This window comes from Mustela putorius, unplaced genomic scaffold (assembly GCF_011764305.1).
Source record: "Mustela putorius furo isolate JIRA1106 unplaced genomic scaffold, ASM1176430v1.1 tig00003870_pilon_pilon_pilon, whole genome shotgun sequence".
NCBI lineage: Eukaryota > Metazoa > Chordata > Mammalia > Carnivora > Mustelidae > Mustela > Mustela putorius.
The window spans coordinates 10395638-10410798 of record NW_025422022.1 but is presented as its reverse complement, the minus strand read 5'-3'; the positions used below and the strand labels follow the sequence as shown (position 1 = coordinate 10410798).

General features: G+C 52.0%; 1 protein-coding gene across 10 annotated transcripts in view; it reads right to left on the bottom strand.

Moving 5' to 3' along the window:
- The window catches only part of PHACTR1 (phosphatase and actin regulator 1), a 550281-nt gene that overhangs the window by 10458 nt on the left and 524662 nt on the right, over positions 1-15161 (bottom strand). For all 10 annotated transcript variants that reach the window (XM_045066953.1, XM_013056847.2, XM_045066954.1 and 7 more), the window contains one exon: positions 4440-4495. In XM_045066953.1, the coding sequence (XP_044922888.1) occupies positions 4440-4495 (56 nt within the window). The remainder of the gene's footprint in view (positions 1-4439; positions 4496-15161) is intronic.

The following is a 15161-nucleotide window of genomic DNA, read 5'->3' as shown; positions in this document are numbered from 1 at the left end:
GTCCTACAAGTGGGGGAGGGGGTGCTGTTGGGGGGGGCGGGCATCTGGGGAGATTCCCTGCTTTAGACAAGACCTGGGCCCGTTCAACTCTGCCCTGGGCCTCCCAGCGACGGCCGGACGGGGACTCATTGTGATGTGGCCTCGTGTCTCGTGCTCTGTGGGGACAGGGGAAGAGGCTGGCTCGTGGGGGCGCCTCCCACTTGCTGCAGAAACAAAATAAGGCACGGCTAACGCCAAACGCAGCCCCGACTGCGTGGAGGAATTCCAAAATACGCTCACCTTTCGCAAGCCCTGATTCCATTAATTCTTTGAATCTTCCAAGAAGTCCACAGAGCAGGTGGGAGGCCAGAGTGTGGGACACAATTGCCTGCATTTAGACTTTTTAAAGAGTGTCTGGGGATAGAAGACCTCGGAGTCTAAACGTTCTCAGCTTAATGTGTGGGCGGATTACTCATCAGATGTTTAAAGAGCCGTAGGTAAGAGGGTCTGGGGACTGGAGCAGAGAGATGGAGGCCAGGACGTGTGGGCTTATTTATCCTTGTGAGCGAAGCGGGCGGCTGTGGGTACGTCACTTTCCTCCTGTGCTCTGGGATGGAGGCATGGGTCTAAGCCTAATACTGTCCATCCAACCGTGTCAAGGAGGGTCTCTGCTGCTCACCCCGGACTTTAGAAGGACGTTAATGAAAGCAATCTCCCTCGAGGTGGCCTTCAGACCACCCTGGGCACTTAGACTCTCATTTTGAAATTACTATTGTTAAATTATGTTTCGTAAGTCATCAGATCAGCACACCCTTGAGATTCGGTCATCTCAGGATAGGACAGGTCTTTAAAAGAGGGAAGCCCCTGTGCACAGAAGTGGGTCCCACCCGGCTCCTCCTTGCCAGCTCTGGCAACAACCACCACAGCCAGAGGCCACACACCCTGAAGGTGGCCACACTTCCCACTGGGAGGGACAATGGCAGGTTAGAGCTGAACTCAGGCCCTCAGTGACAGCCCCAGGTGAACAATTTGACTGCTATGACTCCCTGGGCGGGGATGGCGGGGGGGGAGGTTCAGGATCTTATACGGGGACATCAGAAATGTCCACATCCTACAGTGGGCTGTCATCACCAGAGGACCCTAGTGCAGCAAGCCCTATAGGGGTCCCTCCTCCATACAAGAGAGAGGTCCTTCCTCTGGACTTAAAGATCTTATCTCTCGCCCAGCGTTCCCTTTAAAAACGCAAGTTTCTCTTGGATAAAAACTCACGAAACGAGCCAGCCAGCCGTTAACATCTTAGTATGAACGACTCCAGCAGAAAGAAGGGAGACCGCAGACGGGCGCCATCTACAGGTGGCCAGGGGGACGGAAGCCTGGAGGGTGAGGACCCAGGGGGCCGCTGGGGCGGGGGCTCTCCCTTACCATGTGTGGGCTCAATAGACAGTAGGGTCTTGAGGGGCCCAAGAGGCCGCCATATCTAAATGTAAACGAGGATGTAAAAGCCAAGGGAGTTAAGTGGCTCGTCACACGCCGTGACGCTACCTGCTAACTTGTTAGACAGCCAAGCTCCTTTTTGGCTTGCTGGAATAAGCGGCCTCTTCCCCCAGCATGTGTCGCGTGGGGCCGGCCCCTCCTCCTCACTCCCGGGTCCTGGCCTCAGACTCCCGTCGGGGCATCCTCACCCCACAAGCCCCCCCAGAGCCCCGAGCCAGCGCGGAGCTGCCCTCGCCCATGTGTGTTTCTAGGGTCCCCCTGTGGGGCGGGGCGGGGCCACATGTGACCACCGCTGGAATCTATACCTTTAGTTCAAAGCCATTTACAAACTCAGGGTCATGAATTCTCGGGCAGAGGGCACCGAGACAACCCCATTAGACAAGTGGGAAGAGAGGCCAGGAAAGGGCCGTGATGTCGTCTCCTGCCGCCACCATCAGAGTGCGCTCATTATGTGCTCGAATGTGCACAGTGTCTCATTGGCCGCTGGACAAAGCCAGCACTGCCCCTGGGGGCCGGCAGGGGGGCTGGGAGGCGGCCTCAGACCCTCCAGGCTCTGCTGCAGAGACGCGACCTCCCTCTCCCCAGCACCCCTCACACAGACAGCCCCTCGAGTGACTTACAGCTCAGAAAGTCAGGCTCAGGATAATTTGTGTGAGGGGGTTTTCTCATGCCATGAAGTTTCTGGTTCCATAGAAGGGAGATTAAAAAAAAAAAAAAATCTTAGGAAAAAACAATGTTCTAGAACCCAAGGGAGAAAGAGTTAATGGGAAATAGATGTTCATTTCTAAAAAGTTTCAAAACTGAAACGATCAACCTGCTTGAACTTGGTCAGGCAGTTCTTTAATTTGGCTATTTGCATGGGTAAGAAGGAAGAGGGACTAGAACAAAAGGGGACCCTGGGAACAATGTCCTCAAGTCCCCACTTGGGTTGCCTGACTCTAAGCCCCGCAGGCTTACTAGACGCTGCAAGTGGCCGCCTCTGACATCTGAGTCTCTTTCCAGATGAGGCACCCGCCTGTGGGCTCCCAGGGAGCTGGGCACGGAACAGGCTCCACCTGCTGCTTCCCCAACCCGAGCCCTTGCCGAGAGAAGCACTGGTTTCTGAGACTTGAACGGTCCCCCAGAGCTGCAGCCTCTCTGGCTGGGGGCAGGTTGGGGGCCCCCACACAGCACAGCCCCTGTACCAAGATTCCTCCAGAAAACTACAGACGCCTATTGGGTAGGTGCGGGCATGAAGAGGTAGAGGGGAAGGAAGAACGTCTGCGCAATCCCCTGCTTCCGGGACACATGGACACCTGGGCCACCTGCTTTTCTTTCTCTCCAACAACAGAAAGGTTACAGTGGATCAGGGCTCCGATTGGGGCAGAAAGGGAGATCTCACGCAGGCCACACGCTTCCCCGGCCGTGGAAATCATCTGAAAAACTTCTCATCCCTTTTACAGCATAGGAAGCTTTGAAACTGCTAAGGACTCCTCTCGGTTAGAAAGAAATATACAGGGCGCCTGGGTGGCTCAGTGGGTTAAAGCCTCTACCTTTGGCTCAGGTCATCATCCCAGGGTTCTGGGATCGAGCCCCGCATCGGGCTCTCTGCTCAGCGGGGAGCCTGCTTTCCTTTCTCTCTCTGCCTACTTGTGATCTCAGTCTGTCAAATAAAATCTTAAAAAAAAAAAAAAAAAAGAAATATACACACACATTCCTAGAGACCTAGGAGTTATGTGAGATGCAGGCAGCACTGAGGAGGCCAGTCCCAAAAACCGCGCCCGCTGAGAGCTGAGGAGGAGGCAGCCCGTCTGGGGCCAGGAGGCGGGAGGCAGACCGAGGCCCGCCTCGCTGGGCCACCCCGCTCCGCCCAGCCCTCCCCAGGGGAAATGCGGCAGCTCACCCTCAGCAAAACCATTCAAAACTGACCAAGTCCCCAGACCACAGTCGGGACGAGTAGAAAAGGAAGATCCAGAACATTTTAGTTTGGTCTCAGTGGAAATATCCAGCCCCTCAGACTGATGTTTCATGTGATTGTGTGTGTGTGCGCGTGTGCGCGTGTGGACGTGTCTCTGCGCACCTGCGAGCCCAGGGTATGGCGTTCCCGGGAAACTCTGCATAGCGTGAGTTTCTCTTCTCTAGAGAGAAATTAGAAGTGGGTGTGTGTGGGGAGAAAGGGTCACGAGTTGAACTAGAAACTGTTTGTTGACCCATCTTGAGAGCTTTGATGAGTGGTAATGAAGGGACAGACGTGGGCAGACAGTTCTGTTTTGTCAATCATTGAACATCTCCCCCTCTGTCCCCCCATGGAGCAGCCCTGGTGACCCTCAGATGCACCAAGTGGATTCCCGCTTTCTATTCGAGTATCTCTGCTCCTTCATCGTCCCTCCCCCTGGCCAGAGTGACGGCGAGGCACTCTTGGGGGACAGCACTCGGCCGGCTGGCTATGGCCCAGCTGCCGGAGTCCTGAGGGGGGGACGTGAAGCATTCTCACTTGGAAATGCTTTCCTAGACTCTACTTTTAATGTTCAAAGGAAGAGGGGGGTTATCAGCAGCAGCCGGCTGCCGCGGAAAGTCAGGTTTCCAGCCCCCGCTTTCAAACGGCCGTCTGCCTTATTTTAGCCCTCGATACAGTATTTGTGGTTTTTAAGTCAATTCTGGCTTGAAGGTGACCCGGATTCTGCCCACCGTCATTTAGTGAGTTCACTGGCTCTAATATTGCAGCTTCTCTGACTTCACAGCCCACAGAGGAGAAGGTGGTCCTTGTGGGCCAGGAAACTTCCAATGGGCCCAGTGGGCTCGGGTTTGTCTCCTCCACGGGGAGGCCGCCCAGGATGCTCTCACACACCAGGGTCCCTCATCAGCCATCAGAGCCGTTCTCAGGCGTTTCCACACAGGCCCAAGGGAAAGACCTTGTGGCCCGCACCCTGCACAGGACCCAAAGCCACCACACAGCATCAGCGACCACCACGGGCTGAGTCACTTACGTTTTAGAATGTTCCTCTGCTCCAATTCCTCTGCTGTTGGCCTCTGGCTCAGCCGCCTGCGGAAAAAATCCAGGAAAAGTTTTTGGACCATATCATATCCTCCTTGGGTCATTAATCTCCCCGGCCCTGGTAGACGCATGAGACGGAGTGAGTGGCGGGAGCTCTTGCCCCATCCTGTGCGCTGCGAGACCGACTCTGACCACCGCCGCCTCCTCGGTTCCTCAATTTCAACCCCAGGAAAGGCACCCGGCGTCACGTCACGCCAGGCTGACCCTCCTCCTTCCTCTCATCCTCGGCCCCTCCCCAGCCCCTGCTCCTCTGGGGCCTCTGGGGCCTCCGGGCCCGTGGATGCTTCTGGTCACAGAGGTCCCTTTCTTTCAGGTGGCCTCCTCGCTTCGGGGAGTGTGGCCTCTGCCTCCCCCGCCCCCAAGCCCCAGGGCAAGAGCTCGCTTCTTGCCATGTTTGTGCAGAACCAGGGAGGACATAAAGAGGTTCATGGCCCCGGGGAGACGCGAGACAGCGAGGCTTGTCCGCGAACAATAGATGCTCTTCTTCTTGTCCCCACCCATCCCCACCAGAGCTGCCTTAGACGGGGCAGGACAAAGGAGCAGGAACATAAGGGCTACTCCCAAGGCTGGCAAGTCATGGGGCCGCAGCAAGTGCGACATCATAGCAGGGGCGTCCCTGGGCCGTGATGCAACAGTGGGGGGCGGGGACCGATGCTGGTGGCCCCAAGGCCTGGCAGAAGTCACCAGAGAGCGGGCAGGGCCCCGCGGAGTAGTACAAGCCGGTCTGGGCAGATAGAGCTCCAGGGATGAGCCACACACACCGTGGGAGAAGGTTGTGGAAGGGGTCTGGGGCTCCTACGGGGCCTGCACTGGGACGTGAGGGGCGCTGCCCCAGGAGCACACGCCGCCCTTCCTCCCTGAGTTTCGGCACCGGTGCGTCTGGTCGGCAAGGCGTTTACACCACGGAACCTCAGGAGATCCGGAGTGAAAACAGAAAGTCCATGGCCACCGAGTGCAAACGGTTGACACTGAACACTTCCTGTCGCCCGCAGTTCTCCTTCCTGCCCTGGATCCTTGAGAGCCCAACCGCATCACCACAGATGCTCTGGGGAGGACACGGGCTTCGAGGCCCCAGGATTTCCGGTCAGACACCGGCTGGTGATGTCGACAGCACCCTGGAAACGGCTGGCAACTGTATTCCAAAGCGTAGTTCAGTTTATAAGAACAAGGTCATGTTCGCTAGTCATTTTCTCTTCGGAATGTCCCATGAAGATGCTGTTTCTTCCCATTGACAAGGGGCCTGCTGTATATCTGGCGATTTGCAATATTGGAGGCTCTAAATTGGGACTCTGGAGTCTCAAAGTCTTTCCTAAAATAGCACCGTCAGACCCCGGGAGGAAACTGTGTCATCGCTCTGGAATGCAGACTCCGCTCAGAACGAGCTGCTTGGGGGCTCTACCTCACCTTTCCATCTGCCCCCAGAATCCTCGCTTGGTTTGTAGGGACATGCGCTCAGCTTTATGGGACCCCTTGTTGGGGCTTGGGCTCTGGATGCCACCAAAGCTGTGGGTCAGTAGGTTTTGAAAAAGCTCCTGATTTAAGGTAGAGCTTGTATCCCAGAAGTCCTGTGCCCAGAAGGATCTGCAGAACGTTCCCCACCGGCTGTGCTGAGAAGCCCCCTGATCCCGTCACCAGACCCGTTGCTGGTTCTGCCCTGGCTTTTTTGTTTTTGTTTTTTCTGATGGGTCACGTTTGGAGGGGGACAAAAGGACAAGAGACTGAACTACAGGCAGAGCAAATTCTGTTAGCTGGGCGGCCCGAGAGTCAAACACACATGCTTTCAAGGGAGGCTCCTGTTTATGTATCAGGTCTCCTAAAAGGGTCTGAGAACATTGAGGCCGATCCCAGCGACCAAATGGAGCTAAGCCCTCCCTCCCAGAGGACACGTGCGGTGAGGAGGTGCTTCGGCTTTGAAAGTGAGATCGGGCAGGAAAATCATACTCCGGCATCATTAGGGCAAAGCACAAACAGCTCAGGAGTTAGGGGATCTGGGGTCTAGTGCCGGCTCTGCTCTGAACCTACTTTCCAAGGACAGGCTATTGGGGACTTCGCTGCATATAGCAGAGAGTAATGTAATCGGCGGAGATGACGTCACCCTTGTCGCGTGCGGGCATGGTTCTTAGAAACAGCGGCAAGATCCTCGGTCCCATCCAAGTGTGAATTCATTTATGGAACACGCGTGGGGAGGGAGGGAGAGAAAAATCAATAAAATAGAAAAAAATACATAATCAAATATTTAAATAAATGCGTTTGTTCATTTTACAAATTATTGGTGGAAGGCCAGCTCCATGCCAGGTTCTGTGCTGGGCTCTGGGGGAGCCGTTGTTCGGGTCGTCACGAAGCAAGTGTGAATTGTAAGTTCAGTGAATGGCTGCCACCGGGGGCATCTGGGCGGGGATTCTCGCGTCCGATCAAATTAGGCCAGAAGCGGGGTTCCGGGGGAAGCGACGCGGTGGCCCTGATGGGAAGGATGGACGGAGAGAGCCACGTGTTGGAGCAGAGACAGCGAGCGGAGGAAGGACGCTGGGGGACAGGCATAACTACGTCTTCCTGGTTTCTTCTAGATTCACGTGTCTTTCCTTATAGCGACGCACACTAGCTCTTCCTCTTCGTCCGGCAAACTGGGGGCAATCCTCAAACTCACAGCTTCAACCTTAGACATGACTCCCTGTGGTCGCTAACCTTTCGGTGAAGGTGCCCCCACCGTGGGTGACAACAGTCCCTTACTTCCCATAATGCTTGTCCTTCTTGTCATGGCCTGGTGACAGTGTAACTGGTATTATTAGGCATAAACCGCACCTTAGCAATCAGGAAGATTTCACGTTGAAAGAGTATCTGAGTTGTTACAATAGGAGTTAAGATAGCTAAAGAGTCAACCAAAGAATAGACTCATTTCAACATGGCCATCTTGACATGAGGAATCAATCAAAACAAAGGCTACAACAATGTGATAGCAAAAGATAAGGAATGAGGGAATTTAAAAAAAGTCTACTGTTCTACTACATTAAGTAGCTGAGGAGATCTGGTCACCTTTAGCTTAATTTTATCTGTCCAGCCATCTGTCCATCCATGCGTGAGTGAATCCTTCTGTCTGTCCAGTCATTACATACCAGATATTGGTCTAGGCCTTCCATTGGCCATCTTAATAGATACACAGTCTATCGGTTCTTAGAGAAGATGCAACAGCCATCTACATGAATCCCAGTGAAAAAGACAGTCATCTCATCTGTCACCTCTGGCTGGCTGACAGAAGCTGCCAGGAGCTGTGTTGAGAAGGATTCTGAAGCTTGCCCACATCTTTATGACGAGTCCTGCTGTCCATAACTCCTCAAGTTATCATACTTTGTGAGCCCTATGTTTCCTGGTGGACTATGGATGGAAAAATCATGCTATGGAAAGTCTTCCTTTTTGATGAAGTTGTTCAGGTTGTGGAAAACCAGAGGGGAAGGAGACACCTGCTTTGGTTGTCACACATAACAAATCTGGGGATGGAGAGAGTGACAGATAATGGTCACTTGATAAGACTGTCATTGTGCCATTTCTCTTTAACGGTAGAAGCTCGAACGACACACAGTGGTCTAACCAAGAGGACTAAGCCAAGGAGAATTTTCAGATGACTTCCACACAATATTCCCCATGTCACAAAAACCCATCTTCTCCAATATTTTCTGGGAGTCTCCAGTTAGTTTTTAACATGTCCTGTCATTATCACTATCAAACAGCATTGGCCATGCTCTTCTTTTTATGCCTCATCCCCTTCACTGAGGGCTGTTGCCTTCACTGCTAGGAAAGCCGCTCGACAACACTTGCTGCTTGACCGCGAATGGATGCCCGCCCAGTGTGAGGGCACGGGTGTTCGTGTCCTTGGAGCTGATCCCGTGCAAGAAAGTTGACCTCTGGGGGGCTCAGGACATGTTCGCCAAACATACCCACAACTATCCGAGTCTCAGCAAAACACCTGACTTACTCCCATTACTCTCTGAAGAATATTATTTTTGAGGGACACAGATCATCAAGGCAAGGACAAAGAGTGATTCTAATGAAGAGAGGAGGCTCTGGGTGTCACTGTTGAGTGATTGTCATGGACAGTATCACAGGTAGGTCCACGCATACAGCCCAGACAACACGAAAAGGGCGTAAGAGTATATACTTGATTTATTCACACACTCATTCACCCACTCATTTAAAAAGGCAAATGCCTCTGCTTTGCTGGGCCTCAATAAACAACATCCACAACCCTTTCTGAAGCAAGGCAAGGATAAAGGGGGATGTAGGTCCCGCGTTGCTCCCTCCCACCCAGATTGCTCCTAGGAGCCACAGAATATGTGTGGTTCATGCTTTTTTCATATTCACCACGAATGGTCCAATATCTCAGGGCCATCAGCACTCCTCGAGGGGGGTTCTGAAGGCACAAGGTGGGCAGAAGCTGGGAGACAGGAAGCAGGAATCCCCTTTTCCCTCAGTGGGGGTCCAGCCAATGTCCTCCCGCTGCCTCCCACGAGCTCCTATTTCTAGAAACAACAACAACTCGGGTTCAGATGAGATCCCATGGTGTTTAGAAACCTGGAGAAGGACATGCAAAACCCCTCATGAGTCTCAGACGCCGGTGTGGAGGGGGTTTTGATCACCTTATTTGGCCAAGTTTCCTACAGTCCTCTTTCATTAAAAGTCCCTCAACGCCCTACTCCTTCCTGAACCATCACTCCCCAACTGAAATGAAAAACTTCATTTTAAATAAAGATTTATATAAGAGAGAGAGAGATGTGTAATGGAGCAAGGACAGAGGGAGAGAGAACCAAGCAAACTCCCCGCTGAGCAGGGAGCCTGATGTGGGGTTCGACCCCACAACCCTGAGACCATGACCTGAGCCGAAATCAAGAGTTAGATGCTCAATTGACTGAGCCACTCAGGTGTCCTATAAATCTTCACTTTTAAACCAATAGCCCTGTAGCCCGAAGGAGGAGTATTGAATGCAATCACTCTCATTAAACTGTGCGCGCTTTCCTGTGGCAGGACAATCTTTCACAGAGTCTATCTTTCTACACATGTGATGCACCAAAAAAGACCAAAGCCGCCCCCCTCCGCACCCCACAACCCTCTCCCCACACATACGTTTTCTGTCCGGCAGCATGGTGGACTTTAGGAATGCCTAACTAGTCTGGATTTGCAGTTTTGCCTTCTTTGGAGATCTTTTTAGTTGGAAAAGGACCAGGAAAGGTGAATGGGGTGGCTTTATCTGTCTGGGAAAGGATTGATTTATATGGGAAAGGGAAAGAGGAATAACATGGATGGAGAGACAGGGATGCTTCGAATAGATTCTGCCTTGATTATAGGGAAAACAAACAGACGTGATTTCTCTCCACTTTCTTGGCCTTATCTACCCAATGTTTTGGGAGATTCCTTGACAGAAGAGACTATCCTCCCTTAAATATATTCCCCCAAATTGACTGAACTCATAGCATGGACGTAGCAAGGGACTTTTAGCTCCCAGCCTGGTGAATGAGCGTCTAAGCTCTCTTCCCTCCCTTTGGCTCTTTTGCTTTATGTCCCGACATCTGGTCACACGAGGTCCACAGCACCTACGTCACACACACCCTCACTCTCCCGCATGTACGCGCGATGTGGGAGACAGGAGGGGAATCACGGGTGACCATGGCCCCACTGCCCGGGACTGGGACAGGCAGCGTCTTAGGGCTGTCATGTTCTAGGAGGAGCCCAGGGAAACCGGGAAGACTCCATTAGCAGCCCTGGGCCATGAGTGCACTGTCCCTCACAGGACCACAAGCAACACCAACTCCTGAGGTGTCAGAGAAACACCCACCTCCATCCTGAGGGAAATGGCTGCTGGTAGAACATTCCTTCCGGATTGGTGTCTTCCCCCATAAGAGTATCCTGACTACTGTGTCTTATTTTTTTTTTAATGTGGGAGGGGCAGAGGGAGGGACAGAGAGAGAGAGAGAGAATTGCAAGCAGACTCCACACTCAGCGTGGAGGTGACACAGGGCTCGATCTCATGACTCTGAGATCATGACCTGAGCTAAAACCCAGAGTCTGACGCTTAACTGACTGAGCCACCCAGGTGCCCCATGACCATTAGGTCTTTAACCAGAGGCAACTGAGAGTCAGGCCGTCTGAAGGCACAGTCCCACCCACGGGGGAGCGCTTGGCCTCTCAGAGCCCTGGAAGGCCTCCCTCTGGCATTCACGGCGGGAAAGGGATGGGAAACCACCGGCCACAGCAAAGCACCAGACCCTTCTCAGCACGTGCGTCTCTAGTCAGGAGCCGGGCTCTCCCGGGTGTGGTGTGTGTGTGTGTGTGTGTGAGAGAGAGAGAAGTACACGTTCTCATGCATTGTTGTACGGAGGATCTGTCAGGCTCTGGTCACCTCCATTTTCCACACACGCCGGCAGTTCTGTGATTTGCTGGAACGGCCACCACGACCTCTCCCCGCATCTGCGTGATGCTCGGTTTAGGTTAGAGCTTCGGGCTCAGGCCTGCCCTGCGCTCCAGGAATCACGCGTCAGTGTCGGGCTTTGCCTCCTTGTGACCCTCTTCCTCACATGGTCACACCTGGTCCTGGGGCTCGGATCCAGCTCCAACAGCAAGAACAAGACGACACTCGTCACTCCTGCTGGGCCTCCTTTCCCAGCTGGTCCTGCCTGGCATGGCCCGTGGCCTTCCTCCTTGAGGACATCACACACCTTGTGCTAAGCAGACTCCCTCTTAGGGCGCCTGGTGGCTCAGTGGTTAAGCGTCTGCCTTTGGCTCAGGTCAGGGTCCCAGGGTCCTGGGATCGAGTCCCGCATCGGGCTCTCTGCTGATCGAGGAGTCCGCTCCCTCTCCCTCTGCAGCTCCCCCTGCTTGAGCGCACTCTCTCTCTCTCAAATAAATAAATACAATCTTTAAAAAAAAAAAAAAAAAAAAAAAAGGATTCCCTTCTCATCTGCCTGTAGAGCTAGTGCCTCCTCCGCCGGCCAACAGCCCAGCTGTGCCGCTTATGCGGGTGCCTGGCTGTCCTTGAAGCAGCTTTCCTAATTGCTCAGGTAATAAGTCCAATTTTGAAGAATGGACTGTGTGCCCAGTATAATTTGTAAAAACAATACGGTGCTTCACGCTGGGACTGATCAGTAAAAGCAAAGGCGGCCATTCTGCTTAGAGAAATTAGCACAGAGAGAAACCTCTTCCTGGGAAGAGAATCACAATTTCTCCCTGTGCTGGGGAGAGCCTGCGTTTCTGCACTTCCTACAGACGCGGTGGACCATGCGGTCCCCGTCACCGTCACGCTCCCCAGGGCTGATGTACCAACAGGCGGGCATTGGCCCCTAGGCTGCAGGTTGTGGCCCTTGCCGCGGGGTCACCGGTGCCTGGAAACTGTCCCGGAAGGTCAACCAGCGGAACCGCAGCACCTGCGCTGCTTAGTGGACCCACGCTGACGATCCTGGTTCCTCGATGCAGAGCAAGAGGGGGCGCTTCTTGAGTCACGTGCTGTGTGGTTCTTGACTCCGTAAGACAGAGGCCATACGCTGGGTCCCCCAGCACGTCAGAATGGAAGCCGAGCCCCGTCCTGGTGTCCTCCTCACCACCCTGACCTCTGCACCACACAGTGTCTGGGGGCGCCTGGGTGCCTCAATCCGTTGAGCCTCCGACTCTTGCTTTTGGCTCGGGTCGTGACCTCATGGTTGTGAGATCAAACCCTGTGTCAGGGACTCTGCAATAAATAAATAAATCTTCAAAAATAAAATATCTGAAAGACGTCCATCACATCACCTGAAAGATGCATCACCTTTCCTTACGTGGCACGTTACGTGGACAACTGCACCGTGTTTTTCACTGTCTCCATCCCGAACTCTCAGCCTCCGCTGTGGCTTCCAGACTCCTGGCCCCTTTTCAAGCTCCGGCCCACATGGGGGTCAGTCTCGGTGGCTCCAGTGCGATCAGAGCGGTGGCGGCGTGGCTGGGAGTTCTCCCACTTGTGGCAGTGAAAAGACTCGCTTTCCGTAATAGGACTGTTTGCCCTACCCCTTCACCGACTTCCTTCCAGGAAGGTTCCTTTCTTCGCACAGCGTCTGTGGCCTTCAGGCCCTGTTACCAACTCTACAGGACGACGACTGTGACATACATGAGGGAGATCAGAATGTCCTTCGGAATCAAGCTTGTTGTCAAATGGGCAGTTTGAAAACTTTTATGGAAATGATTAGTGTTTAAAGGAAAATGTTCTGTATATGTATCTTGGTATTCTTTTTTGTCCTCAAAGATTTTATTTATTTGAGACAGAGAAAGAGAGCGAGCGAGCATGAGTCGGGGGAAGGGGCAGAGGGAGACAGAATCTCAGGCAGACTCCCCACTGGGCACAGAGCCCAACCTGGGGCTCAGTTCCACGACCCTGAGATCATGATCTGAGCCAAAACCAAGAGTCAGATGCTTAACCGACTGAGCCATCCAGGTGCCCCATGTACCTTGACATTCTCTTATTAATTATTAAGCAGCTATCATGCAACCTATGATATAAATTTCTGACAATTTTTCACTAATTTCTTAAGTACTCTGAATCTGAGATTACATATAGCCTTAAAAAAAAAAAAAAAGAAAAAAAAAGAGGCAGCTTATTTTGTTTTTGCCTGGACTAAGCCATATAGGTTTACAGCCCCTTCGTGGAAACCGCCTGAGTGTATCCTGGTCACACTGCTTGGGGGGCGTGGAGTGAGAATCGGATTTCACAGGTCATGGTCCCAAATGACTCTGCTCGTCAAGGACTGTCAAGAAAGAGGACAAGGTGACCCCCGTGAGCCAGGGGTGGGCGGGGCTGCTGCTCCATAGAGGTGCTGGGTTCAGAACACAGGCTCTGGGGGTATAGCTCAGTGGTAGAGCATTTGACTGCAGAACACAGGCTCTGAGCCGCAGCTGCCCGCCCAGCTTCCAGGAGAACCAAGGCAGCACCAGGTCACTAAGCGGGGTGTGCAGAGGGCTCCCCTTTTGTGGGACACAGGCCGCTTCTGGGGATGGTGGCAGAAACATCGGGTCAGGAAATTCAGGAGGGCATCTCCCGCGAGGTCCGTTAATACACAAGAAGATGCAACCGTCTAGCTTAGCACCTTTTAGGAGGGAGCCTGGTGAGTTACAATAGGACCCTGAACAAAAGGAAGAAAGTCATAAGTCAAAAAGAGGGGAGGATTTCAGATAGTTAAAAACTCTTTGCGACACAGTGATCATCTGTCAGCAGGCACTATTTATTTGTCTGTCTGCCTACATTCTTTTTTTCCAAAGGAACCAACAAGGCTTCCTGTTTTGAAGAACTATCGTTTTAATGATTCGATCGGCAAAGGACATAAAATTTTCATGATCCCACTTCCTAAAATAGAAGCATATTCACTGATATTTCAAAGGAATTGCCTTTAGAATTAGAGGGAAAAGCGATTTTCCTGGGTTTGTAGCTTAGGATCATTTTTTTTCTGTTCAGAGTCTGTCTATTTAGTGAGCATATATGCAATTTCCAAGGGTATTATAAAAATCTTTGCATTGTGAAATGAACATAATGAAGATAAATAAAATGAATTACTCTTATTAGCATTTTGCACGCGCTCGGAGAGGTATTTTTGCCAGTAAGTGAAGATGTGTGGGGATGCAGGAAAAGCAACTGCACCACACACTTCTCGGCTGTAATCCAGTTCTGCTTCTTAGGTTTTCGGGGCCGAGTGTGGGCCAGCTCTCCATGGGAGCTGCAGAAAAATCGCATTTAATCAAACCCGAAGCCCATTTTGGCGGGCGAGGGAGAAAGAGCACGACATACGTTCTGGAGACCGGAAATGCCAACTTCGCCACTGAAACAAGGGACAAGTTAACCTTAAGGATAAACAATGAAGAGCGCCACTCCTTTGAGTGATACAGCTACGAGAATGGGCGAACTCCAAGCCCAGGCAGCAGCCGACGAATCTTTCAAAGTCCCTGCTCAGGTTTCAAAATGACGGAGGAGACCTGACCACATGTGAACTCGTACGACAGGGGCACAGCTCTTCCTTGGGCATTTGATTTAAATGTTTTGCTCTCTGAGCAGAGGAGGGAACCGTGTCCATGAAAAGAACCCACCAATGCCCCTTTTCCACGGGCCTTCTGATTACTGAAAATGATCCTCAAAGATTTAATTCAAAATTTGAATCTAACTCAAATTCAAGACCTTTTTCTTTCAGGCACAAATTGAGGGAAATAATGAACTGTATGACTTGTCAGGCTTCAAATCAAATCACTGGCCTGTGTCTTCTGGCGAGAAGTGAATATGTTTCTTCCTTTTTTGAGGGAGGTGAATTTTTTTTTTTTTACAGTGTTTATTTAACTTCCAGTTAGTTTACATGCAGTGTAATGTTAGCTGCAAGTATATTAATTTTTAGCACCGACTGGGGGCAGGGAAAGTGGCTTAAAATCCTAGTGTGGGCAGGTAACGCTGTGAACTTGGTTAGCCGCTTAATTTCTTTCCAGCTCAGATTTCTTATCTATAAAACTACAGGTGTTCTAGGCAGTGACAGTGTCCACGGGGCACTAAAGTACTCTACATCTATTACTTTTTCAGATCGGGAAGACGCCACCGCGAAGTAAGTGAAGAAACCAGAGTCTCAAGATACAGCCACAGAGCCCATAGTGAAAGGAAAAAAAAAAAATGAAT